This window comes from Frankliniella occidentalis, unplaced genomic scaffold (assembly GCF_000697945.3).
Source record: "Frankliniella occidentalis isolate FOCC.00 unplaced genomic scaffold, Focc_3.1 Scaffold25, whole genome shotgun sequence".
Taxonomy (NCBI): Eukaryota; Metazoa; Arthropoda; class Insecta; order Thysanoptera; family Thripidae; genus Frankliniella; species Frankliniella occidentalis.
In genome coordinates, this window is record NW_026267155.1 from 835,001 (window position 1) to 862,860 (window position 27,860).

The following is a 27,860-nucleotide window of genomic DNA, read 5'->3' on the forward strand; positions in this document are numbered from 1 at the left end:
CCAAATACTGTACAATAAAAATATGATATATTGTAAATTATCAATTTGAAAACCGAGCTGTACCCTGCCCCCCTGCTTGTTGTACCCTACAGCTGTGTGGCAAAGTCGACACCTTAACTCCATCAGCCGTAAGTAATTAAAGGCGATTAAGGAATAACTGTTTCCAAGTGGTAGGTACTCAGGCTCTCTCTTCAATTAAAAGGTAAATTGCAAGATTTGTTGTTTCTTTTTTAATTTTGTAATATTTGAAATAATTTTCACTGATTGTAATCATAATTTACATCTAATTACTACACCAAGTGATAGCAAGCACAGTAAAATCGCCAACCAATAATTACCAATGCCTAGCTTTACACAACAACAACAACAAAAATATTTACCTACAGAGAGTTGGGTAATATTAAGTAAGAAAGCTACAAGCTACACAAATTGGTCCAAAGTGAACTAGTTCATGAATATTACAGTAGTCCATTTATGCAATTGTTTACAGTTATGGCTGAATACAAATGCAGAGAACAGTCAATTAAATATATTTGGCTAGGAAAAAATGGCAAGAAATTGCACGTAGAAAGGCGAACATGTAGAATATGAAAAACACAGAAAAAACAGTAATTAATACGACCACCGAATTGCGGCAGTAAAAATTGACAATAAAATTGATATCTGTGAGAGAGGGACTAAGTTGATCGATAGGGCCTATCTTAATTTACACTTATTAAAGATAAACAAATATTAAAATGGAATAGGGCAAAGGCAACCAGTGAGTTCCAAACTGGTAATTACAAAGGTATGCATCTAGGTAGTAGTGCTAGACTACTGATCACAGATTTCTTAATTCTCAGACAAGAAAATACTATGACACTCATAGAAACATTGTTTAAGAGCAAATGACTATCAATATAATAATATTAACTGCATCCCACAGTAACTATTTCTGCTTGTATCACCATAGTCAGAACATCCTAAATGAGCAAGTATTTACACTCTTTGTAAAAGCCTAAGCAGTCGTTGAAAAAAAAAAAAAAAAAAGAAAGAGAGAACTGCTCTAACCCTCAAGGAAAAGCTATAGGTTCAGGAACAAGGATATACCACCAGAGTATCAGCATGATATTCTAGATGTGCCTAAAACAGACAGCAATAATTATATAATTGAAGAAACATAGATCACAGACTCACAGTATTTACATAGAATACAAATTCACTTGTAGAAGCTACTCCTTATTGATACATAGCCAATTTATGTTGACAACTGAGCAAATGACAAATAAAAATAAAGACATGATAAGAGTCGATAAGGATCTCTTGGATAAGCATTGACAAATCAAAAGAGATAAACGTTGTAGAAACTTCATCACACAGTGTTGGTGATATGCTGAAAAATATCAACAGGAATATCCAAAATAAATGGCAAAAAATACATAACAATGACCCAATAATATATGGCTAGACATTAAAAATATAATACACAGGAAAAACCTTTTGACTAGCTAAAGCATGACATCAAACCTGAAAATAATTCCTTCCATAGCTGCCCTGTTTCACATATTTCTATCGCTTTTATAAGAGTATTTCAGTATATGAGTATAAACATTAAATATTTAAGTAAGACATATGCACCAAATTGTAGATATAATAGTGAATAAAAAGTAGGACGACGCCTGTCAAATAGCATTTGCGACACTTCACTGTTTACGCTCTCGTTCGGCACGCTCGTTGCGGTCTGCACGAAGTTCGCGCGAAGGTAGCAGATGAAGTTGATTTGGGGAAACAGCAGTCACCATCCTGAGAAGAAGAACTGCAAGAACTTTGTCTAGCGGATCCATGAATCCACGCTGAACCCATTTGGGTATTGTTGTTCTGGCGTGTGAAAAGCCTAACTTTTGAAGTATGTAATCAACTCCATAGGGCTCAATACTTTTCCCAGCCCAAGATAAAAGTCTGAAATTGAAAAAGATAAAAATTAAGCCAAAGCACAAAGCAAGTTATCCCTTTTCAAGTTTTTTTTTTGTTTTTTTTTTTTTTAAATAAATTTTTAAATTACCTGACTGTGGGCTCAAGATGCCAAGTGGTACAGTGGTAGTTACGCCAATCTTTAGTAAAGACATCAGCAGGGTCAAATCCTTTGCGTTTAGGCTCAGTATCTGACGAAGAGGTACTATTGTTGCCATTGCTGTTGGTATTCCCACTTGGTGACATTTGGGAGTCCTTAGGTCTCTTCTCTGGGTCTGGACTACTTGCTCGGTAACCACTCTGAGCTTGAATGACCTGGTTGCAAATATTCTGGTGTTAGATTGTCAATAAAATATTGGGTATTGGCATTAAAGGCACATTACATTACATACCACTCTTTCCTTTTCTTTAACATATGAGGTAATGAGGTCATGTAAGAAAAAGAAAGCTTCAGCATCCACAGTGACAAATATATGGTCTTCAAATTCAGTGATAAAGCTGCACTCAACAACTGGCTTCCGGTCTAAAAAAAGCAAAAAAGGAATGGTAAAATTAGCAAGTGCATTGCCTATTTAAAATAAGGATATTATAAGAAATTTCAAAAACAAGTCGCATATTCTACAAGAAAACTTTACCTATGTTGTCTGGAGTCCTTGCTGCCTGTAGATGTTCTGTTTTGATGTGCAGTTGGAGTGATGGCAGGGCAAAAATCACTTCACGTGTGTGATTAAGGTCTTGTGGCTTGGTTGTAGGGCGAGTACCTCGGCTTGGGTCAGTGTTGGTTGATTCAGTTCGCTCTCGTTCTAAACTTGGAAATTGGTCCACAGCTGTCAAAAAAATTGGAGAGGATAAGAATACAAGTACAATACAAATTAACAAAGAGGGAATTTCTATTTAGAACCTATTTACAAAAGTAAAACAAACAACAAACAGAAATATCTCAGTAATCTCAGAACACTACAACACAGGGTGGAAGGAGCTTAAAGAAGAGGAAAAGCAACATCAAACTAATGGAGGAGTACGGGTGGCTGCAAAGCAACATTTCCTCTAGGTGGCTGTTTGTAAATAAGAACTGACTATCTACAAGTTCTCCACATACCTTGCTCTGTGGCATCAGAGTTATTAGGATTTCCATGAAAATGAAACAACATGTATTTTAGACATGGCCTACAGTTTGCTCTTAAAATTAATTTTTTAAGAATGTTATAATGAGTTTTGGTGTTTGAGCTGTTTGTGTCAACTCTTCAGCCAAGTTCAAAAGTTCAGAAATGATTCATACAGGGTGGCCTCCAGAACCCAGAATATATTGTTGTTTTACTGTACCGCATTCTTGCGTGCGGGCTGGCTTGCCTACCGCCCCTCACCACGGTGCCTTAGGGCCCCTGCGAGAAAGCAATGCGTCCACACGCCTACATGCAGTACTGAGTATAACTAAATTGTGCTCTGGGGTCTGCTTGTGGGCCACCCTCTAAAAACACATGTAGCGCTTTATGTTGAATTAATGTTATTACATCTAAAGTGAATGTTATTGCATCTAAAGTGAATGTTATTACATCTAAAGTGAATGTTATTACATCTGAAGTGACTTTTAAAATGACCATCAAGTCATGGCATTAAATACACTTCAAAAACAAATTTGAAAACAGTCTAGTGCTTAGCTCTTACCATCCATTTCACTGTTGACAAATGCATAGTGAAACCATTCCTGAAGTGTCTTGAACTGAGGAGGGAAGAGAATGTTCCTGGACATGCGACAGACTGTTGCCATACTGTGGTGTTGAGCATGTGCAGCTTGTTCTGCTGTCATTCCTAGACTGCATGTTAATGTCTGCACGACATGAACATCTAAGTGGTCAACAGCTGCAAGTGAAAGCATATTTAGTTGTCCTTCTTCATTCTATGTATCAATTTTTCAGCCAAACAGAAGAATAAAAAAGCTCACTTTCTCCTGATGGAACTTCTTGTGCTTCTGTAGCAAATGAGATGCATGGCTCCTTCAGTGAGAATAGGGCCCAGCTCTTAGACTTAAAATTAATGCCATGGAAACATGCTAAGGATATATGACGCCCATGCAGTTCCATTGTACCACCGAGAACAGAACCGGACTGAGGTAGAGGAATGCGAAGGGTGGGCAATTGCAGGCCAGCTACATGAGCTAATGCACCCTGCCAATGGCGATGATGTCTAGCATCTTGAATGGACCATGGGCCACTGCTTCCGGAACCTGCCAGGCAAGATTCAAATGAGATTCATCCAGAGTTAATTTTTTTGAAAAGAAAGACATGCTTCTCTTTTGCTGACACTTACTGTCCGTAGATATTTTTTTCTGACGTGGTTGTGTGTGTCCTGATTGCTTCTTTCTGAATGAGGATGAGCGTGCACGAGGTTGAAATGAGGAAAACACGCGCTTGCTACTCTTAAATTGCTGACTGAAAAACTCCTCAAGTTTATAATACATCTTAAGGAGATCGGCTGTTGTTGACTTAGAAATCATCACTTGCAACTGATCCCAACCCATATCACCATGCATGAATATCATTGCTGGCCTGAATGAAGCAAAGAGGAAAATTAAAAGCATGATATTTTAAGGAGAAAACCATAAGGCCCAAGAGAATTGACAAGTACCTTCTTGTTGGATTTGCAGCATCCTCTGAATGCTTTTTACTAATTTTCCATTCATCCCTTAAGGAAATGTCTAATGCACTAACACGACTCATTAAAACACCAGTGCCCATATAATCAAGACGAAGTTCAAGGGCAAATAACTTAAGTCCCACTTTATGATCAGGTTCAGTCCCAGGATCCTCACGGATGTGAACTGGAAAGGAAGGAGGAATTTTAGCAGGTATTAATGACAGTTGTAAGCTTTCAATTTTAAAAATAGATGTGAAATATATGAATACGCACTGTAGGTATCAATTTTACTGAGTTCTATTGTACCACCAACAATACCCCCTTTTGCATCAAGACTAGAACCTCCCAAACCAACACCTATAAACATATTTTTGTGACCAGTACTACCAATTGAAAGGCGGCCTTCTGATTTGAAATCTTTAGTTAACCACCTAGAGTAAAAAAAACAAAAGAAAAAGAAAGGAAAATAATTAACAAGCTACTATTGACTTTACAAAACAAGTTATTGACCAAATGTTGGTTCTTACGTAACATTCCCCATGACATTGCCCATATTCATATGAACATTCAATTTTGTGAAATTGATTGCAAAGAGAACTAGTGTTTCCCATGCTGTGCCTGACTTTCCTTCTAGACTCCATCTCTTTGTATCTGTAAGAAAGTAAAAAATTAAAATCAAGGTAGTGCAAAACAATGAATCACATCTTAGATGTTACTTTAACTAACCAGAAAAGGGAGAATACTGATTAGCAGAAGTGTCCAGATTAAGTCTCAACTTATCTCTGCTTTTTGGGCTGAAATTTTAAAATAAATGAATCAAGGTATAGAAGGAGATAAGATTGTATGACATAATCAAACAAAGACCTGTAATTCGTGTAAATAATATGCCACAATTATTTCAAAAACTTACCCGAGGGTTGTATTATTAACTTGATAAGAAGTATCTCCATCAAAACTCCCACTTGGGGAATCATCTCCATCGCTAAAGGCAGCACCCATGCTCAAATCACCCAGGAATAGACGACGAACAATGCTTCGCCTGTACCATGCTTTTGGGAATGCTAATATCTCAGTTAATCTTCTCATGTCATATTTGAATGAGGCTGAACCAATATCAATGATCGCTAGAAAAGTAAATCAAGGAAGTTGAGTAAGTTCCTAATAGATAAATTTTGAACCTTTGAAAACCAGTCCTTAAAACTCACATGAAAAGCGGATACAAGCTTGACTTTGATCTCTTCCTCCTTTCGGTGGATCAACACCAAAATTCAGTTTTCTGCTACGTGAAAGGTGAACTTTTACAAACTCCACATTAATGCTTAATGAATCTTTGCGTTCACTGTCAGCTAGTGGAGACCACTGAGCCTCTTTAGAAGCTGCTGCAAAGTACAGAAAACAAAAATACTTCAGATTTTAAGAAATACAAAACAATCTACATTGTGATGAGTAAATCTTACCTGTCTTTTTGCCACCATAAGGATGGAATATATAAACAGAGAAATCAGCCAAGCAGCCTGTTACACTCAAACCTCCCACAGCTGATGGAGCAGAGGACATTTTGGATGGACCATCACCAAATTCACTGTGATCAAACGATTGTTTACCCCCCAAAGGTGTTAGAGTGTGGTTAGAACAGGGTAAGCCTAATATGGACCCTTTATGGATTTTAACGATAAATTAGTAAGTCAGGCTTACCTCTGTAGTTCCTCCTCAGCTCTTTTAGATGAAAACACAATGTCTAAGGATGGTAACTGCAACATGCACTCAACACGAGAAACGGGCAGACATGAAAACCGAAATGTAGACGGTTGCATGTGAAAGTATACTATCACATCCACAGGGAATGAGGAATACACATAGCCTGTCCCAGCACCCGATCCCCACAGTGGAGCAGAATCAGATGGATTATCCATAGAGAACATGGCATTCATTGATCCTATAAAATAATTTTTTTAAGTGAGGAAAACATTTGGTACAAAATTAAATTATAAAATCAAAATTGACTTGAGGTAATATCATTTTAAGCTTTCCTGTGATATCTGATACACAAACTTACCTGGATTTGATAGTGTGGATTTTGGAAGAAGAGAAGGAATTGGCTCCAAAGTTTGCTCCAAAAATTCAAGAATATGGGGGCTTATTATTGTTTCTTCTGGAATACTCTGAAGAGTCATCCACGCAAATAAGCTTGCCTTCTTGGTGCTTGACCGGCGAGCGGCAGAAGGTAGGCCGAGACCACCGGGAAGTGGTACACCCAAAGGATTGTAAGTGTGATCGGTGGAAGAGCGAGGGGAAATATTTTCTTCATTTAATGTTTTGGATTCATAATGAACCTGTTTGCAAAGTAACCATAAAGTTTTAAAGATAAGATAATAATGGAAAATACAGGTGACTTAAAATGAACTCAACACACCTTCACATCAAGACCAGGTATATGGAAAACTGTTAGATCCACCAGCTGAGCCACTGAACTAGGTGTACCAGTATTAAGATAGCGAAGGCGAGTGGTTGATGTACCTCCCTTGGTTTCCTTGGTTGCTCTCCGACTCATATTAGGGCTTGGAGGTGGAAACTCTAGCATTCCTCCAGAGCAACTTCTTTCCTTTTTCATTCTACTTGACCTGGATGTAGGCAATATAGAATATTAAGGTGTTGCGGTAAATTCATTGATTAGGGGGGAAAACGAGGAAAGTGTGTGTACACTTACAGTTTTACTTCATCTTCCTTAGCATCTTTGCTTGCATCCTTTGTGTGCAAGACACATTTTCCACTGTTAATAAGAACTTTCACGTCTAATTCAAAGTCAATATTTGGCTCCTGTGGTTTCTGCATTGCTGTCATGTAGGGACTCATAGGACTTGATGCCCCCCCTGGTTCTGCACGTGGGTTTGGCTCAAGGAGGGGTGCACTGTTAAAGCACAGTTTATGGGTAAAAACTTAAATTATGCAAAAGGCACACCAATAAAAAAACAATACAAAAGGTACAGACCATCCATCTATTGAATCTTGACTCTGACTGGGCGTAGCCAATGTATTCGGCTTTCTCCGCAATTCCACCCTCTCACCATCTACATCTATGTGGGAGGATCCTGGGGTCCAGTCTAGACTTAAATCAGAACTAGCACTAGGCAAAGACGATTGCCTGAAATTATTAGATTTTAAGTTAGAAAATAAACAGTTGAAGTAATAAAGTATGCATAAATACTAAACAGCATTAAACAAATTATTTACAAAATTCAAAATAATTATTTTACACACAAACCTGCAAATAGTATGAGAATCACTAAAAGTTACTTTTGGAGCAGTCATGCCTCTCATACGCAACGATGCAGAGCGAGACGGTCCAGACCCAGGGGACTCTCCACACACACTCTTTTCCTCCGGGCTAAGTAAGGCAATAAACATGCAATTAGTTCACACATCAACAAAAATGTTAATATTTTCAGTTGTGTTAGCAATTAGTCATTTCTGCAACTGTAGCACCCATTAGTAAAAATCAACAAAAAGAGAAAGATTAGGTTATTGAGAAGTTTACATCGCACATCGCCTTCAGTTAGTGCTCAGTTGGTTAAGTGATCAAGGCATTGGTTTATATAATTAATTGCCCACAATTTACGTCTACCTGCAGCGGCACGGCTGACAGAAACCTATGCCTTGTCCTTCTGTTGATGAGCTTCTACACACTGAAACGTGCAAGAGCATTGGATTGATTTTTCCCTTAACCCCTCCTACATTGCAACCCACTCTGAAATTAAAATATGAAACCTTGAGAATTTTATTCAAGATATAATTCAGGTATTATTTCATACTTATTTGATCCCCCCAACAAGTTGGAAGGGAATCCTTTAACCACACTTAACTGTAAAATATTTTTTCAGTAAATTGCATGATAGGTGTGTACAAATAGTGCGTTACATTACCTTTCAGCTTCATTTTGTTCAGCCATAGGAGAAGGAACTACAAAAGACCGGGAGCGATAGGTAGATGTCTTTGATCCAAGCCCAAATTTGCCCTTTATTGAAGAAGCTTTTACACTTTGCCTTCTGAGCTTTTGTATCATATCCCTGCAAGATAATGACCATTTTAGATATTCTGTTGTCTTTAATATAAACAGAACTAATAAACTGTACTACATACTAAACCAGCCCACCTTCTAAAGTCCTTAAACACCATAGCTTCTAATTCTTGGAGTCTCTTCATTTCTTGTTCAATGGTTCCATGGGAAGCACCAAGGGAACGAAGATCTGATATAATTTTAGCCTGTTCGTTCATTTCTTTCTCAATCAACTTTGAGCGTTCCTTTGCATCCAATGAAGGATCAAAGACAAATGCTGGCAAGTTGTCCATCATATTTCGTGATTTTCTTACACTGAGAGTTTCCTATACAAAAAGAAATAGGAGTCAGTATTATATTAATTTTAAAGAACAGTTGGGTGGAAATCATTTTGATACACATACAGCACGGCTAGGAATTTCTGAGGCACGCTGCCCATCAGTATGGTCTGTTTCGTCAGAGTCAGATTCTACAGTTGCAGTGTCATCATCCTGCTCAGTTCCAGTCAGCATGGTTAGGGTATGACCTAAAGCAGACAACTGTTTCCCAACATTGACATCAACATGAATGTCTACACCCTCCATTTGCCACCCAACATTTAATATCCACTTCGCATTTTCTGGAGGAAATTAAAATAATAATTAATTAAATAAATTTAGAAACAACGAACAAGCAAGATATCCTTCACACAGCAAGCATACTAACCTCCCCCTTGTTTTTGAGCAATAGTGCGACTGCACACTTCATATGTTCCATCTGAGACCACACAAAGATTCATGAGGTTTGTATCATTCATGTCAGGTTTCCAGTCATCCCAGGAAATCTCAAAATCATCTGTGAAGCGTAAGCAAAGGCCAACAAAGCGGCCTTTACTGACAAGAGAACCACTACTGCACGCAGAAATGCTTGTGTTTTCAAGGGTTACAACGACAGCTCCACCAGTTTCTGTATCAGCAAACATCTTACGGCGGCTCAGGCCCCAAGATGCCTAGAAAAATACAAATGGAGTGTAAGAACATGATAAATTATGTGTCTAATTAAAATTAAATCGGTCTAGTTCTTACCAGTGGTAATGGATTGAGAGGGACACAAATGCCCATGTCTTCCACTGTCAGCTGAAGGAATAGAGTTCCCAAATGTGGAGTTGTCATCTGATTTGTAAGTTGATTTAGAGCCATCTTGTCAAATACTTGCTGAGTGGCTGTCAACACTTCTTTGGTCAGATTGGAGCGCTGTTCATTCCAATATTCATATGCGTTTTTGTAATTCAGCCAAACTAGTATGGCCTTATCTACAGCCATGGGTTGAATATAAATTAATGGTCTCTTAAGGGTTATCAGCACAACTTCCTTGTCTGCTATGTCTCCTTGAGATGTGGTAGTTTCATCTTGAAAGGCATTTCGCAATCCTGTAACAGATTTTGATTGAGTCATTGAATGCAATTAGACAGGGCATCAGATGATAGGATAAACAGTAACAAAGAAGCAAAAAATGGCTTACCAATAGTTGTCTTGAAGAATGCATACTGCTGAAATTCAATGTCAGCTTCATCAAAGACAGTGTTTCGCAGCAGTTGTCCAAGGCTTAAATTGATATCCACCGTAGCTTTACCAAACATTTTCCCAGCAGTTTGACCACCAGATACATTTTGAACTCGATTAGAGAGTTGAAATTCGACCATTCCTGTCTCTAAGCGGACAGCCGAGCTTGTGGGTGTTGTCGCTGTCAATTGTATTCTCTGTAAAATAAAAACACGATATTACGGGACTCTTGAAATGTAATTTTTTAGTCATATATGTAATTCAGTGATCACTCTCACCTTAATACGAATTGCCAAGGAAAACAAAATGCGATCAATGGCTGAGCTAGATGTTTCTTCACCTTCCAGCCAAATAGGCACAGGCTTTTCTCCTCCATACACTTTCTGAACAACTTCATTAACTTCTTTCATAAATACTTTTTGAACAAACACCAAAGTGTTTAAGAGGTCCGTAGTTAGTGTGTTCTCAAACTCTCCAATATCAGCAACAGCACTCAAATATGCACCTTGTCGAAGAACAACCCCATCTACACAAAAACACAGAAGTATGTGGGTTTGGTTAAAGGAAAAAAAATTAAACATAGAATAAAAAGAAAATAATAATTTGAATAGTTACCAGCAAAATTAGATTCATTAGGATTCTTGTTGTCAGTTATGTATTCAGCAGCTACATGAACATGCGGAAGTGGGATGTTGGCTTCAGGAGGAAGATTAGCCTCAGCAACCTAATGAATAACGATTGGGTAAGAAAACATAGCCACTTATAAAACACCTGATTATTGATTTACAATGTTTTACTGACTTGCAGCTTTGTGGTAAAGGAAAGAGAGTGTTGAGCCAAGTCAATAGTGAATTTAGCTTTGCTTCCCGTAACACCAGCACTCATAACTTGATCCATTTTGTACTGAGCTTGCAAAGAGGGCAGGAGAGCTGCAGTAATGCTTAAACTCTGAAACACATTTCAACCAAAAAAGTTGGGAAAATTTATAAAACATGCTTGATTAATGGGGAACAGACAGATGTATGCCTGGAAAGCAAATTTACTGGGAATAAAGTAAGTGCTTAACAGATCAGATCAGATCAGATATGTAAACATATAGTGAAAGTCTTTCAGTAAATTAATATACAGTTAATATCTTTCAAGAATAACAACACTGATACACAGAGGCATTGAGTAAGGCACACATACCTACAAACAACATAAACTGAAGTAATGAATATATTACCTCATTCACAAGCACACCACCAATGCCTGCAAAATTTACTAACAATTTCTATACAGGAAAAAAAAGCCAAGAATTAACACATACAAGTGTTTATCATGAACAAAAGCCTTGCAATAGTGCTCTGGACAACAAATATCTACAGTTTAACTTCCATTTTGAAGCTGCGGTTTGCAGTGAATACACATTCCAGAGAGATCACCTTGCCGGCTGCCTGAAGCCGCTGTTTAGCTTGAGGAGACAGCACCGTTAACACTGGCAGAAGCTCAGCAGTCAGAGTCAGCTTCTAATACGCAAGAAATAACAGGGACGACAGAGGCTAAGCAATATCAAAGTTCTTCAATATCTTCCCTAAACATTCTAAAAAACTTGAATCTTGAAAACTTCTTATTTTTTTAAGAAACCAATAAGGTTTTACCAGAAAGTTTAATTAAGGCTTTACATTATTTTATAGCTTTGGAAAAAAAATTACCTGAAGGACCACAGAGAACTGCATAACAAGAGGCTGTAGAAGATTGGACTCTGGTTGAGGTCTTGCAGAGGGTGGGTGAACTCCACTAGGGGTTGCTTGAGCCTCAGAAGGATAGGGAGACTGTTGTGGAGCCTGGATCTCACTTTCCTCTGGAGCAGTTCCTCTACTAACACGACTAGTAGCACGAGATACTCGCAATTCCTGGAAAATGGTTAATAAGTTTCAGTTCCGAATCAGTAACTATATTACAAATATGAACTAAATTTGCAAGACCAACCTGCAAAGTCGATGACAGTTGTTTGCTACCTCGAGTCATCATACCATGCAGTGCTACAGGATGCTGAGGAATGTCAATATTAACAGCCCCAACTGTTAATAGACCTGAATTTTTATCTTTGGAGCGTTTTGTCATACTTGAGTACAACATTTGAGACTTTCCAACTGTCACTTTGACAACAGTTCTAAAAAAAAAATGTGTAAAATTTATTTCATGAACTGTTATTAAAGTCTAATAAGTTGTAAAGGATGCACAATATACGTACTGTTGATTAGGAGCAACTCCTTCCAGCAAGACAATCATTGTACGCCCCACTTGTCCACTGAGAGAACACTCTAGGCTTGCTGGTCGTGTTTTCTTCCTACAACTGAAACTTGAATGAAGACTAGTAATTTCTGCCTCCAGTTTTAGTCCACTTAATGTTGCAAGTAATCTTGTCCGATGGATACGAGCAACACCAAACACTATGAGTCGTGTTCTCTCCCCAGTCAATACACCTGGGGAACAAGGTAAGGAAATGGATGAAGCTCTAAAAGATTTGTTGTGAGATAGTTTACAACACTTATTGATTTACACATACTAAGCTCTCTTGGTTTATCTTGAATGACAGGTGTAGAAGCTGTCATATTGTCACCAACTGTGCTTCCCTTCTCAACATCATCTGTACCTTCAAACTTATCATATCTATCATATTTTCGCGCACTTCCATCAGGATTTCCAACAACAGACAACCTAAATATCACAACAGTTACGAGGCTGGTTAATAGAATATTCCTTACATTACAGCACTTAAATAAGTATCTATGATTATTTTACTCACCGATGAGGAATAGTTTTGGTTTCAGGCATAGTGGCATAAAGATCGAGAAGATAGTAAACAGTTTTCCAGCATCGAGGTGTTGCATTATTTGGGTCAATAAGTTTAGCTGCAACAATACTTTCCAGAGCAGACCCTGAGGGACTGAGGCATTCTACTCCTTCAGAAAGGTTCATATACCCTGAAAAAAAGGGTTCGGAACTTCTTTTAAACATGCATGGAATAAACCATTAAAAAATATTTTCGAACGAGTCAGAAACAAACAAACAGTACATATGCAAGATATTGTACCTTTAACGCTTTTGCTGGTAGATCGTAGCTTTTGAGCTAAGCTCTGATGGCGTAGAGTAGATCGAACACTTGCTGATTGCATACTGGCAGATCTAACTGATGAGCGAATACTACCTGCTGGGGATGTGACTTTAACTTGACTGTGTGAACGAGGGAAAAGGCTACTTTGACCACCCATGTATGAGGGAGCAGCCACAGCAGAATCTGTAACAACTTCAAAGTGATTTTGAAGGGGTTGTTAGAGCACACAACTTATGACCACGTAAAATTTATGAGAATCTAAGCAGAAAAAAGAGCTCACAGTGAGACCGGCCAGCACCTATGGTGCCAGAATGGTTAGAGGCTAACGGAGCCCCAGATGTTGATGGTTGAGAGTCTCGTTTTGTGGTTTCTGGTTGTTGTTCCCTTAGCTCCATTTGGGTTTCTTTTACATTCTGATACATATTACTTATTTGATGCAACAAACGTAAGAGTGGCATATTAACCTGAGAGTAAACAATAAAATGTTGTATGATATAAGAAAACACACTTAAATAATATATCAGTATTATGAAAAGATCTATTTCATCACCTGCTGTGAAATGTAGCGAATATTCAGATTTATATTGACCGTTGTGCTTGTGTGTTTCTTTAGTTGACCACGACTTATGTACAAAACATTCTGCCTCTGCACCAAGTCATCAACAGTCATGTCAGCAACTTTCCTCAAATCCAGTTCAACAGCTACTTTTTCACATAAAAAGGCAGGTGTGTCTGTGGGTATGTCCAAAAATATCTTGGAACCTGTGTAAACAATAATTTGTGAGTAACATGTAAGTTACTAAAACACAGTACATTAGTTTTTATATTGAAAGTTACATACCTTGGCTTTTGGTTGTTTTTGTGTTAGCTGTTGATTTGTTACGTTTCTTTTCGGCAGGCTTTCCAGCTTCACTTACAACAATATCAATCCTCATAGTATCCATACTACCAACAAGAGTCAAATTTGAGCCCCACGATTCAAAAGCTGATGACTCATTGTTGGCAGTTCCTATAATTAAATTGAATTAAAATGTACTGCATTTCTGCCATGTGGCACAATAGGAAATCATAGTAATATTTCTAATACTTCCATACCTGCATTATTGACCATTTGTTGAGGTACAACACCAAGGCTTGACAGCAGAGGTTCAAATATGAGATGTGCATCCAGCAGTCTCAGAGAATCGTGAATAGGATATAAACTGTAACCAGCAGCAACTGCCGCAGCAGTAGCATCACAAGGCTGTTCAATGGTCTCTTCAGTAGTCATGGTGTTAATCTTAGACTCCTGCAATGTAGAAATTACATAATTTGATGAAGATTAACTTAAAAATACTATAGGATACTGCTGAAATTAACCAACATACCCAATCGGAAGCTTGATGAGTCTGTTCACTGCCCTTCATAAAGACCTGCTGCTTAGTCATCCAGCTATATAAGTCTTCATTGGGTTCATAGTTAGTTGGTGGGGCAGGAGGGGACAAATTTGAATTGTGGTATTCTTGGCTGGCTAAGGAGTGGTTGCTTCCATGGGCTCCACCTGAATAAATACTGGGATTTGATCCAAGCATGTGTGCAATTGGTGAACGTTGCTGATCCTCTTTCAGAGCACCATAGCCCACACCCTTATCAGCATCGCTTTTGCGATGACCTACATGGCTAGTAAGCAAGGGGAACACTATGCTGGCTCTACATGATGATGGTGCCTGGGACGGAGCTAAGCCCTTCTTCTTTCCCTTCTTTTTCCTGGCATCATGAGGAGAGGACTGTGTAGTTGCTCCATCTCCGTCATCTGCACGGGGAGTCAGTGTTGGTGATGTCAATGTATTAGAGGCATGAACATGCTGGGCTGTTTCAATGAGCATGGCACATTCATCCGTTACAGAAAGTTCACCATCGGTCAGTATGTTTTCATCATCTTGCAGATCTGGGACAGCAAAAGTGACATTAAGTGGTTTGATGTGTTTACTTTTAAAATTGTGTTCCAGTAACAGTGGAGTATATAGTACATTCTTCCATTGACGACTAAGAACAATAACTCCTTGGCGAAGAGTTGATAAATGAGGTAAGTCACTCTCCCGTAAATTAGCTTCAATGCTAGCCATATCTGTTTGGAGCACATATTTAAGGAGGACATTACAAAGCTGGCAGGATGGATCTTCCACTAAGGTCTTTGCCATTGGGGTCAAACGTCCATAGCGACTTTTCACTGGCATATGAATACTTTGGACATCAAGTGCTTCAGCCATGAGACTGGACACAATAGCAGTAGCTCTTCGATACTTAGAGCGGAACATATGCACGACTCTAATAGCCAGACGATTACTTGGATTCATCCATGCATTGATAGCGGGAGATGCTGTGCTAAGCAAATTCCAATCAAGTCGAGTAAAGTCAATTTTTCTTGTTATTGGGGTTCTTGGCGGTGCTGCAAAGTTAAACCAAACCTTATGCAGTTCAATAACACATGAAGAAGTATTTGCATGATTGCAACTTCGTGCTGGAAGGAGCTGGGCATTGCCAGCACTACTGGTTGCTGTGCTGGCAGCTGCATCAACATCTGCATATGGAGGCTGAGGTCCGGAAGCAGCACTTCCAGTGCTTCCCTCAGGAACAGAAGAAAGTGTTTGTTTTCCAGGTAGCTTAGTGCCTTTTGCCGAAGTTGTGTCGTCAGCATGTGAAAACCGAGGAGGGTTATTGTACTCGCCAGCAGCATCTAAGTCATCACGGGACCTGACAGAATCAGTGTAAGCTACTTCTACTTCACTGTCTTCTATCTCTCCCTCTTTCCTGTCCAATTGAGAGCGTTTAACAACCTTGATTGAAACTCCTTCAAGTCCGCATTCAAACATAATAAATCCTAAGCGTTCCTCAGCAACAGGCCCAGAAGCATTTTCCTTCTCCTGTGGGGATGGTTCTGAGTGTAGTCCTCTACTTGGAGACACAACACGTGCGCATGTAAACAACACACGAGAGCAGTGTTCGGGAATAGCAGTTATGACAGCATCTTTCAAAATAGAACTTTCATTGCGGAAGCGTCTTAACTGAGCATGGACCTTCCCCACATTCAAAGCAACAATGGTTTCCTCCAATTGCTTATCAGAGGTTTCAATGTACACTGGTTCAGCTCCAATTTTATTGCGAGCAACTCCCCTTCCCTGCATTTGCAAACCCTCCAAAAATGGGCGTAGACCTTTGTAACCACTAGTTGACTTCTTATTGGCAGGGAGAACAACTGGCCTGTTCAGTGTCTGAACAACCTCTCTTGTCTGCTTCCCAACATGGAACCTAACTGTAACTGTGTCCAAGCAAACAGCAAACAAAGAGACACACGTCAAATCTCGAAGATTATCAAGGGCAGCAAAGGAAATAATTTCTTCTACAAGTGAGGCTTGAAGCAAAGTAACATTGACCTACAATGTGAAAAAAAAGGCATTAGTTTAGAATAATATTGAGGACTACAGTCAAATGCCTTTCAAACAACTACTTTACCTTGGGAAAGTGAATAGTGCCCTGAGTTTGAGTGTAGATACACTCTTCATAGGAGTTAGTTGGTGGTGGAGCACTTATCTCTCGTTGAGCAGTACTGTGTTTGCTGCTAGCTTGTAGTTGAGAGAGATAGGACAAGGACTGGTCATGTTTCAGCACATTAGCAGCACAAACTGAACTAATGCATTCGTTGTGCAAATGGTTGAGAACAGTCAAAGGATGCAAAGATGCAAAGGTTGGAGTTAAGGCATCAATAAACCTAAAAATAAAATTAAAACGGGTTTTATTCTTTACATTAAAATTATGTCAGAGAGATCAGACAAACACAAGAAAATTCCTCATACCTCTGCAGACTTTCCAACACCAAAGGGCTCAGCATGATATCAACATCACCTTTAAACTTGACAATTACTGTAGTTCGAGTTCCCATCTCTGTGTGGAGAGCCAAAAGTTCCTCCTCACAATCTGAAAGTAAATTAGTAAGATTAAACAGTATGAAAATGAAATGGTAAGTAATATCTATGACATACCCTATAAAGGATAAAACTCACCGGTGTTGCTTTCACCACTTGTTTTGGTGCTCTGCATATTAGGACTGTCACCCCAGGAGTAGGGATGGGTTGGAGTCTTGCTTGATGGAGGTGGTGGGGTGCCATGAGAATCATTATTACGGCTTACCATTTTCAAAGAAGTGAAGCCCTCAGTCAAAAATTCAAAGTGAGGAACGTATCTCCCACCAATATATATTAATCGTCCTTCATGAGTTCGTTGAAGCATTGGAGCAGTTAATGCATCGCATCCACAAGGTAAGGAATTGTGTGACCAGTTCACACAACTCACCTAAAGCCAACAAAGAGATAATTCTATTAGTTCATCTTCAATTATTATTGTTAATCTTCTAATTTATAATTATTGTTGTTAAGATGTACCTGTGAAAGATGGTTCACATAGCTAGACATCAAGAGAGGAGAGTCTACTATAGGTTTGTTGACTTGCATATGGAGATTCACTAGTGCCAAATCATCCTGAGATGACACAGCTGATAGAAATGATGTACTAGAAACAGATGGTGAATCTGATGAATCTAAAAGATGACTTTCAATATGCTGTCCCTCAGCCTCTACACCATGTCCATTAACAATGCGTGGGCTGGGTGAACGTCTCTTTTCTTCCTCTCTGGCAACCACTCCCTGCAAAAATATTCCCATAAAACCAAGAAGGATCGATAAAGATTGGATAGATAGATAGATAGATAATTGTGATTTACAATATTGAAGCAAAACATACCAAGTCAAGAGAGCTCCGAGTGTCAACTGGGTCAGGAATAACAGGTGTAGTGCTGCTAGTTACAATCATACTTTGCTGGCTCCCATATGTTCTCCTGCAGTCAAAAATAAAAGCACTGCAACTTCTGAAATCTAATAAAGAAATTTGTCAAAATTTCTTTTTAATTGCTAACAAACCTCTGAACCCCATTTATTTCTTGCTTATGAAGAGTGGATCCTGAATGTTGTAATGAACTATTTCTACTGAATGCTGTGCTTCCACTAGCACCTCCAGCCAAACTACTTAGATCTTCATCAGCTGAATAAAAAAGCTCAGATGGATTTTCACTTCCCATTGAAAATGTACGTTGAACTTCTTGAAGCACTTCTTCAATAGAGTGGTTTGAATCTGAGGGGAGAGGTCCTAAGGGAGATTGTGCTGCCTGTACCTAAGACATAAAGACAATAAAATTTAAGTATGTATATTGCAATTCAAATAGGGCAGGGAAAAAATGAATTAATAACTATTTTTCACCTGGTTGTAGACAAGGTTACGAGTAGAATTGAAGTAATCAACAGCAAGCTTGGAATCAGACACACTGCACTTTGGAGTCAGTTCAGCTTCAGGTACACTCAATATTGATTTACTTCTTTCTGTGTGCAGTTTAGAATCAGAATCCAACTTTTGAGGAAGAAGATTAGAGACACCACTGTCTACAAGACGGGCATATGGCACATCACGGAGCAGCTGTGGAGTTTGGCCCCTAAAAACGAGATATAAGACCATGCATATATTTGTAAGATAAGATGTAAATTTGTATAGTGATAAGTATAAACATAAAAATGTTAAACGTACCTGTTGTTAGCTAATGATGTGTAAGAAAAGCGTCTGTTCATCGAGCGCTTATCCCCAACTGGACTGGGAGAAACAGGAGACGCAGTACTGACCATTGTGGGGCTCTCTCCAGGGTCCAATGAGACAACCTGAGAATCAGCAAATAATGACTGGGTGAGAAATTTACTTTGATATTCTGTTCATAAAGTAAATAAGAAGGGAATTAGTTATCACACCTTTGGAGGTACTCCATTGAAACAGGTTGGAGGGTTAGCTCCTCTACATGAGAATGTTGGGTCATAGAGCGTGACATCTTGTGACCCATATGGAGGGGTGTGGAAGACAAGAGAGCCTTCATGCAGTATACTCTGTCCATATCCATAATCTTTACTCCCCTCAAAAATCCTGAAAAGCAAATGAAATAGATCTTACATGCGATACATTGTCACAGTAATAACAATGAAATCTCAGTTATCACACCTGAAGGAAGCAGTGTTCACTCCATCAGTAGTATCTTGTCGACATGGCTTGAAAAAGCGTGGACCATTACGGTTGCTCCCAAAGAAAGCACATCCACCAATACAGCCACACTTGGCGGGGGATTTTCCATTTGCATTATTTTCAGTACCCCACAAAAACCATAGGCGCCTGGTGCGCTCATCATGGACCTTTAAATACCTACAAACAATTGAAGGCAAATTTAATCTTTACTATTCACAAAACTTTACTTAAATTTGAAAGAGGTGCTTACTTATGTTGCACAAGATGCAAACTATGCTGCAGAGATGGTAGAGCTATAGCAGCTTCTACTACTAGTGGCCCAAATGAAACAGCTCCAACTTCAAGCCACAACTCAGGGCAGCCTTCCAAACCTGAGCCTTTCCCATTGTTTCCATGCTGGCTGGCCTGTTGGCTGCGAGCGCTACCACTGCCCGTGGTGTTGGTGCTGCTGCCTGCAGGACCATTCAGATGACTGCCACTGGCTACAAATTGATGAAGCTCCACTGCAGGCAAAAGAGCTGTAACTCCAGATTTGATTCGATTTCCATGGAGATTACAGGTAGAAACACGAATAGGACTAGCCTGTAAACATTTTCAATAATGTCATTTAAAATTAAAAATACAGGCAAGGAGAGGTGAGGAAATTGGTTTTAACATATCATACCCAAAGTTCAATAGCTGTACTTTGTTCCAACAGGTATATATCTATTTCATCAATGGCAACTCTGGTCATTCTGTATTTTACTTGGTCACTGGTAGGGCATGAGTACCGCGTCTCAATATCTGACTCTGAACATAAAAGAGGGGGCAAACCATGCATGCATGGCTTAGGAGTCCGAGGAGGTCTCATGTTATTTTCAGAATCACATATCAACATTACAAAAGTTTCCAGTCCAGTAATGAGATGGTGCAACTAAAATAATTAAGAACAATTCATTAACAAATTAAACTTATAAAAGATGAATAATTTTTTAACATTCAGATCAATAAAGGGGTAAAGAAACACATACCTGAGGTGCTGTTAATTTTCCACTCAATTTTCCTAACTGAACTTCAACTAACCAGGAATATTCCAATGTATCTTCATCAAGAGACCGGCCTTCATCACTGAACATAGCATGATGTCGAACCTGCAAGTTTCAAACAGTTTTTGTAAGTAATTTATCAAAGGCCAATGATTTCCAAGACCAAAAAGGAAAAAGAAAAAAAGGAAATCTCAAACAACCACTTACTTGCAATGAAGACAACATCAAATGACCTTGATTCAAATGACCTTCTCTACCTGGGCGTAGCGCATGATCAGAACTTATGAGGAAGGAGGGAGAGACCAAGACTTGCAAAATGGTTTCCCTAAATGATTTTTTCATTTCAAATCCAAAACGTTCAACAAGAATGATGGGACATGGAGGATCCTTTTCCCCGCAGTTCTAAAAATGGTTTACATTAGTTTACTAGATAGATAATAATTTTTACCACTAACTCAAGTTTTTGAAGTGGAAATGAGAAATTCTTTACCTTTACAAGATGAGCTTGAATGTCATGCATGGTGACGGAAACAGTAACTTGCATAGGTCTGTATTCCCTACAGTCAGCATGTTTTCTTATTTGTATTTGAGGCTGTGAGGTAGTAGAGGCTCCAGCACTGGCTGAAGGGGCATTGCCCGTGGCCCCCGGAACTGGAGAGCTTGGAGCTGGGCTTTGGCTTTGCATCATATCAGTAAAACTCTGATCCTCTCCAAATATGTTTTCCTGAAATGGAAAGTGATTTTCAAGGCGTGTACAATGAGATGAATAAACAGCAGTGAAACAAGCAAACACAAACCTTCAAATGCATGAAATTACGTAGTAAAGAACCATACAGTAACATCACTGATGGACCAATTTCCAATTCCACTAACACTATATCTGCTGGCATTGTTGTAGGATCTAGCTTTTGAGAACTATCCTGAAGCTCCGCCCAAAAAGAGAAACACATCAGTATCTCAAAACATAATTGTAAATATTTTCAGGATCCACATCTATGAGTGGTAAACAAAGTATTCTCTCACCTGCTGCCATTGCATTTGAGATGTTTTTCGACCATGAGGTATTCTCATGGGAGATAACAAAATTTCTTCCTTCTCAGGTGTGGTGATATTAGCTTGAGGGGGTGGTCCCAAAGGTGGAGCTGGGTGATAAGTGTAGTGAATGCTCAAAGCAACAATTGGAACAGACCAACAATCAACCCAACCCGTGCTGAAATTGGTAATGTTTTTGAGTCACTTAATTTGCAGTTTTACTTGAGACGATTGAACTATGAAAATACCATTACCTGCGTTGACAAACATTTCTCCACCGCCTGACATGTTCACATTTTTGTCTTAAATTACCATCCCTCCCAAGAATTTTTGCATTTGAGTCCAAAGCCAAAAGAACATTTCTGTTACTGCTCACCTCGGGTAGGTAGAGGGTCAGATCAACACTTTCTCCCTGCAAAATAAGGATTTATTTTAAACTTGATAAAAATCCAACAAAAACCAACACTAAAAAATAAAAATAAAAACAGACCTGTATCCAAAAGCGTAAGGGAACTGTGGGTGGTAAGAAGTCCACAAATGGAAGGTCAAAGGACAGATCAAATAAATCCCCACAGAATGCAATATGAGCTGCAACATGAAAATTAATTGTGTATACATAACACCATAACAATTAATAAAACAATAGACTTAATGTACTCAAACACATTCTTACAGTTTTCTTGATTTTGAGATGAACAATCAATCCAGTTGTATTCATTACACAAGGTTATAAGCTCAAACTCCTTAAGAAGAAGAGATAATTTCCAAGTATATGGAATAAAATGCAGTAGATCTGGGCGAGCTTTGCTGGCCCAGTCATTGATCATATCTGCAAGTTAAAATAAGGTAATAAATAAAGAGTACGAAATAGCAATATTTCGTAGAAAGTGTTAGAAAAAGTAAGTCTACTCCTTACCTTGAAAAAAGCCTTTGTGTGCAAAAATTAGATTTACAGTTGCTTTGCAGCCTGTCAGGTTAAGTATCCATTCTTGATGATCATTCCATTTTAAAGGATAATGGCACTTAATACCAAATTCTAAAGTCTCACTTTCAACCAGACTGCGGTACTGCAAACTGGTTGAAGCCTCAAGATGCAGTAACTGGCCGTTTACTTTGGTTGTGTATCCATCTGGTTGTACTATCCAAGGTATTGTAACTTCTAGGTATGAACCCGGGCCAATATTGATATGTACAGCATTTGTTTCCTATTAAAAGATTGCAATAATAATCAAACTAAATAATTTTTAATAATGATAGTGGTTTACAAAGTGCATTGCTTTTACCTTGTTTTTTGAGAAAAGAATGTCAATGGTGGCTTCATTTAAAGTACTTAACCGTATGTCAAAGGACTGAACTTGTCGCTTTTCACCAGGCTTTAAAGGTTCGGTTACTTTCATAGATTGGTAGTCATTAGGGAAAAAGAATTTGAAAAGATTTTCCCTTTGTCGGTCAGCCCAAGGTCCATAGCTGAAGTCTGTTCCTTTCCCACACTATAAATTGACACAAAGCAAAAATTATGTTCATTGTTTAATTTTTTATAATTTTTCAATCTTCAATGACACTTTTTGAAGCACATGAGAAGAGGAATTACTGTATTACCTTTATGTCCATACCCCAAATAGGAGGTGCAGATTCCACAATGTCTCCATTAGCTAATCTCAACATTTCTGGTCTCTCAGGCACAACTCCTGGTTCATCCATATAATAATACAAGTCCATGTTATTTGAGGACAAAACAACAAAACCCTCCCCCATGTACCTTGGTGGATCATCCACCATGCCAGTGTACTTTGGGCTGGGTGCCAAGATTACCTGCAAACATTGCATCACTAGTCAGAGAGTTTTCAAACACAAGGAATAAAAAATAGGGTGAGTTTAGACTTACTTTGAAGTTTTCTGCTTTACATTTGGTGAAATGCATGAAATGGTCAAGTCTGGATGCAGCAGGCTTGGTTGAATAAACGAAATGGGCTTCTTCTACATTTACAGATAATGTGGTAGGAACAAGTCTATTTCCAAAGACTACTCTACCAGATGAGACATCAACCTTGATGACAGGTATTAAATCCCTCCAACTTTTCCCTAACATGGCACCAGGCTGAGGTCTTTGTTGTTGTGCAGTGGTGGCAGAGGCATCAGCATCATCTGAATTTTAAGTGGGCAACAAAATATATATTATAGGAGGAAAAAGGATTACAAAAGAAATATTTTTAGATACAAAACCATCACCTTTGAATGGACTCTCTCCAGGAAAAAGCTGTGATTCCAAACCAAAGACTTTTTCAAGTCTTGCATACATATGAGATCTGTTGTAGACATGAAGCTCAAAACCATTGAGCATCACAGATAATCTTGTGTCAGAGTGAGAGAGGTCTGGTAAAAAATTTAGAAGTTGATTGACCTCAGATAGTAAAGAAATTGCTGTATGTAATGAATTTATCTAATCATAGACTTACCTTCTGATACATCTTTTGGGACATAGGAACGCCACCATCTAAATATGAGATAACCATCTTGAACTCTAAGAGTATAGTCATAAGTAATATAAGAAACATCCCTGAACATTATTTTCCCTGACAGGACATTCCATGTAAATGATCCTGCACACAAAATACAAAGAAATTAAAAATTAACTAGTTAGATAAAACAAAATTAAAACCCCATAAAAAATGTGATAACTTACCAACTTTAAAATGCCCTTCTTGAATAAAAAAACGGTTCAATAAATAAGTAAGCAAATGACCAATAACTCTTGAACTATAATATGTTATATATATAACCCAAGCCATAGCAGATACAAGAGAGCAGAGAAGCCAGGCAAAATTGCTGTCCATTTTCAAATCTTTTAAATTAACATGACTGCTGTAATTCCACGGCGCAGCCATGGCGGGTTGTGTTGTTGGCCACGACAGTCCGGATTCTGACCCCAGAAGAGGGGACATAGTTAGAATGTTGTCCATTTTAACCTAGAGAACAGAAATCACAATTTATGAAGCGGTTAATCAGTGCACATTACGAATCTTAATTATTTGTGTATGTGACCCTACCCAACTGGAGTTTGCACCTACTACAGTATATAGATAAGCTAGATAATAGAATTCTTATCAATGTGATAAGACCCCAGGAGAGCCATTGTCATACCGCTCTGACAGGAAAACTAAACTTTGTTTCAGAAAGTAACTGCATTTTCAGAAACAAAATACCCATAGACACTAACATTCTATGAGGTTAAGTATTGAACAGTCCAATTGTCGGTACTTACGAACTTTTCTAGCAGCGTCTGTGGTGGAGAATTTTCTTCAGCATACCCTCTTTGCTACGAAAATCTATTTTTATTGCGTGAACACATTATCATCTACTAGGAGATGACAATTTTCTTTAAGTAGATACAAAAAATCAACAATTCATTTTGCCACTGTTTGTTATTCGCAGGCATCCTGAAATATCGAACTGTCTGGCAACTAATACGTCATCTATCTCAAAGGCTGCGTTATAGTCCTTACAAAATACGTGCGGAAAACCGCACGATTACAGAGGTAAGCCATGGCTGATTTTTTTGGTATAAAGGACAAAATAAAAGGTTAAAGGAAAGGTTGTTTTCAACATGACAGTAATTTATTTGACAGATTTTAATTTTCAATGTTGGCGCTTGTTTCCAAGCAGACAGCATTTTTTGGCAATGTGAATATGAAAAACACTTCGTGTTGTGGTTCAGAAAACATAAACATAAACGCGGCTAAAAAAACAACAATAGCTGATTGATGTCAATTTAGGCCAGTTCGGGATTAAGTTTTCAGCAACCAGAGGTGATGTTGGCTTAATACGAATCTGTTCAAAGTTCATATTCGTCTTTCCTAGCTTCTTTTTTTTCGCGATTGTAACTGAAATCGCAGAATTTCTACCCAAAATACTTGAAGACTTGTCTCACACATGGGCCTAATGAGCACTTGTTACACCCCCCTTTTCCAATTTAGCTTTTACCCTTTTTTTCCAGCAGACAATGGAGTTTTCATCATTCAAGCGGTTGGTTAGGTCAAAATCTGGCCTTCGAATAGTTCCTGCTAACGATGATATGAAGAGCCCCTTTCTGTTGAGTGAGCCACCATGGACACCAGATAGTGAGGTGAACTAGGCGTGGGAAATTTAAACGGTTCCACTAAAATCACTAAGACTGTGGCACTCGCCAAGGCGGGATCTTTTCATGAAAATTACTTTTATTTATCCCTTTCTTTTCCAGACAAATAACTGCACAGAGTGTAAATCAAAATTTGGATTCACACTTAGAAGAGTAAGCTAAGTTCTAGTTTAAAATGCTATAATTGTACTTCTAAACAAAATGATTCTTTTATTTCTCTTAACCCAGCATCATTGTCGTCGCTGTGGACTAATCTATTGTGGACAGTGCTGTGCAACAAGGCTTCCACTACCTCGAATGAGCTTTGTTGATCCAGTTCGAATGTGTGATCGATGTGCCGATCGAACATCCAATGAACAAGATTTCTTTGAACGACATTTAAAGATCTTGACCAGTGGTTAGAAACAATACCTCATCCTCATATAATGGGTGAAGCATGATATTTCAATAAAATTTATTGTTTTGCCTTCCAGGAGCTTCCTTTGTGCCAGACTCCTCTTATAGCAGGGCTGACTCACTACTGTGTAAACTGACTCCTGACCACAGGTAGCCCATATGTTTTTGATTTCTAAATAAATGAATTCTATCATTATTTTATCATCTTTTCCTGGAGGTTTTTTTTTTTTTTTTTTTTTTTTTTTACATATTATGCTTTTATTACAGATATCTTCTGTTTGAAGGAATGAGCCATGAACCAGTAGATCTTCTACTTATCAAGTCGTTTAGTGTTTCAAAGGATATGGAGATTTTAGGTATGCAATTTTTGAACTTGTCAGAATCCTCATTTAGAAATTATTTTTTTTAAAGGATAACAAACAGTTAAGTCAAGTCTAAAATTTGATTCCTAAAATTTTCGTGTTTATTTTAGAATGCAATGAGGATTATAATTCAGGTATGGACAGTGTGTTAGTGTGTTGTCTGCCGCAATCTTCTTTGATGTTTGTGTGGTTGTTTAAAAACTGTTAAGGATTTCACACTCATTTTTTTTCCTACTATCTCTCTTTCTTTCTGCTTACCTATCTATTTCTCTGTTTCTCTTTCTCTCGGTGACATGTTCAGTGGTGAGCAATCAACTATTCTCACAAACATGTATTCATATTTTCAGGTGGTAGCAGTATGGAACTGGTGTTTAGTGCTGCAGAAGGTGACCAGGAAAAGCACTTAAAACTTACCACTGGCCCTGACCCACTGCGAAAGGCAGGAAGTTCATGGATACTTGCTATGCAGCAGGTAACATACCATTCAGTTTTTCAATATGTTCTTTATCTATCTACAAACACGATTAACTCTAATTTTTTTTTTTTTTTTTTTTTTCCACAGGCTTTGAAACTCATCTATAGTATAGATAATAGCTGAGCCAATGAATCTTTGTTCATCAGTAACTGTTGTGTTAGATCACATTCATTCAATAATTATTTCAGAGTCCTTTTTCACATTTAAATACTTTTGGGCCATTCACATTGATCATATATTTACTGTCAAAGTACCTGATAATTACTCATTTTTGCTGATAAGTATAGTTTCATCGCAAGATTCTGATATAAATGTTTCCTTTAGCAATCAGTCTGATTTTTTGCTTTTTTGTTTTGTCGTACATTATTTTTATCCATATTTTATTTAATCTAAGTGAGATTGTTATTGTTGGTGTTCAGAGGTCCATAATATATGGCAGAGACTGGTCTTGCATGGCAGTGCCATATTTCTGTGTATTGCCTACAAAGGTGGGGGGAACTATAATTGATTAGGTAGTATCTATCTAAGTTTAATCTATGTTTAATCTCTCTTTCAAATTACATAGTGATATGAAATTCTACTCGTTTGAAATTATATTCTATGTCGTAGAGTACACATAATTTGAGCAATGATCTTTAAAAGTATCAGTGAAATTGTTGCTATTTTTGTTGAGTGATGTGCCATCATACAGACACTTTGTCATCTTAAATACATGCACAGTTAAAGTAATTGAGTTATTGTCACCTTTCTGCTATTTTATTATATTTGTTAGCTTTTATATCTATCTACTTGTTCTGTTGTCCACACTGTGCTTTTATTTGTTCTGTTTGGCAACTTGCTTTTTTGAGCATTTTGTCTTGAATGGATACCTACTTTGTATGTTTAATTTAATGTATGGATGGTTTGTATTGAAATTTCTGACATGAACAGTGAATCTCCCACTTGACTATGTGTCATTGTGGTCATGCCTTGATGTATATGTTATTTAAGAAGCATCTGAGTTGGATCAAAATGTTGCCTATGATAATTTTTGAAGTGTAATAAATCTTAGTCTGAGTTTCATTAA

General features: G+C 38.1%; 2 protein-coding genes across 9 annotated transcripts; one reads left to right on the forward strand and one right to left on the reverse strand.

Moving 5' to 3' along the window:
• Positions 1-1,008: 1,008 nt before the first annotated feature.
• On the reverse strand, positions 1,009-24,850 carry LOC113213748 (transmembrane protein KIAA1109). 4 transcript variants are annotated; one of them, XM_052265307.1, is made up of 68 exons: positions 24,689-24,850; positions 24,110-24,392; positions 23,883-24,026; positions 23,656-23,799; positions 23,312-23,571; positions 23,026-23,238; positions 22,710-22,916; positions 22,343-22,631; positions 22,100-22,255; positions 21,917-22,014; positions 21,681-21,838; positions 21,418-21,604; positions 21,192-21,314; positions 20,885-21,118; positions 20,602-20,796; positions 20,380-20,499; positions 20,034-20,282; positions 19,620-19,951; positions 19,349-19,546; positions 19,105-19,273; positions 18,890-19,017; positions 18,569-18,797; positions 18,232-18,482; positions 18,056-18,149; positions 17,698-17,958; positions 17,320-17,608; positions 17,113-17,233; positions 16,772-17,027; positions 14,647-16,692; positions 14,375-14,567; positions 14,121-14,288; positions 13,830-14,041; positions 13,560-13,743; positions 13,259-13,471; positions 12,971-13,148; positions 12,731-12,882; positions 12,416-12,647; positions 12,151-12,334; positions 11,874-12,074; positions 10,981-11,127; positions 10,795-10,903; positions 10,458-10,705; positions 10,139-10,376; positions 9,703-10,046; positions 9,344-9,626; positions 9,043-9,257; positions 8,735-8,964; positions 8,505-8,648; positions 7,847-7,969; positions 7,574-7,726; positions 7,292-7,492; positions 6,998-7,205; positions 6,641-6,917; positions 6,280-6,520; positions 6,042-6,166; positions 5,790-5,963; positions 5,495-5,708; positions 5,311-5,378; positions 5,112-5,235; positions 4,858-5,015; positions 4,576-4,768; positions 4,258-4,496; positions 3,893-4,174; positions 3,616-3,810; positions 2,586-2,777; positions 2,343-2,473; positions 2,042-2,265; positions 1,009-1,938 (listed from the first exon to the last, which is right to left on the reverse strand). In XM_052265307.1, the coding sequence occupies exons 2-68, from the start codon at positions 24,384-24,386 to the stop codon at positions 1,683-1,685; spliced, it is 15,081 nt and encodes a 5,026-aa protein (XP_052121267.1). In that variant the 5' UTR covers positions 24,387-24,392; positions 24,689-24,850; the 3' UTR covers positions 1,009-1,682. The 4 variants fall into 4 exon arrangements, with proteins under 4 accessions (XP_052121267.1, XP_052121268.1, XP_052121266.1 ...); XM_052265308.1 differs by having other exon boundaries at positions 5,790-5,960; positions 21,192-21,320; XM_052265306.1 differs by having other exon boundaries at positions 21,192-21,320.
• LOC113213749 (zinc finger FYVE domain-containing protein 21) lies at positions 23,463-27,860 on the forward strand. Of its 5 annotated transcripts, none has more exons than XM_052265311.1 (11): positions 24,619-24,653; positions 24,859-24,962; positions 25,053-25,232; positions 25,421-25,549; positions 25,664-25,714; positions 25,790-25,958; positions 26,035-26,107; positions 26,225-26,313; positions 26,430-26,453; positions 26,667-26,791; positions 26,882-27,860. In XM_052265311.1, the coding sequence occupies exons 4-11, from the start codon at positions 25,427-25,429 to the stop codon at positions 26,915-26,917; spliced, it is 690 nt and encodes a 229-aa protein (XP_052121271.1). In that variant the 5' UTR covers positions 24,619-24,653; positions 24,859-24,962; positions 25,053-25,232; positions 25,421-25,426; the 3' UTR covers positions 26,918-27,860. The 5 variants fall into 5 exon arrangements, with proteins under 5 accessions (XP_052121269.1, XP_052121270.1, XP_052121271.1 ...); XM_026432905.2 differs by having other exon boundaries at positions 25,424-25,549; XM_052265309.1 differs by lacking the exons at positions 24,619-24,653; positions 25,053-25,232 and adding an exon at positions 23,463-23,484.

Coding starts and splice junctions, on each gene's coding strand:
- LOC113213749 (XM_052265309.1), top strand. Junction 25,715..25,789: donor TTGGATTCACACTTAGAAGA/GTAAGCTAAGTT, acceptor CTCTTAACCCAG/CATCATTGTCGTCGCTGTGG. Junction 25,959..26,034: donor TTTAAAGATCTTGACCAGTG/GTTAGAAACAAT, acceptor TTTGCCTTCCAG/GAGCTTCCTTTGTGCCAGAC.
- LOC113213748 (XM_052265306.1), bottom strand. CDS start 24,386: ATGGACAACATTCTAACTATGTCCCCTCTTCTGGGGTCAGAATCCGGA. Junction 21,839..21,916: donor CCTTACGCTTTTGGATACAG/GTCTGTTTTTAT, acceptor CTTATTTTGCAG/GGAGAAAGTGTTGATCTGAC. Junction 20,500..20,601: donor TGATGTTGTCTTCATTGCAA/GTAAGTGGTTGT, acceptor TGAAACTTGCAG/GTTCGACATCATGCTATGTT.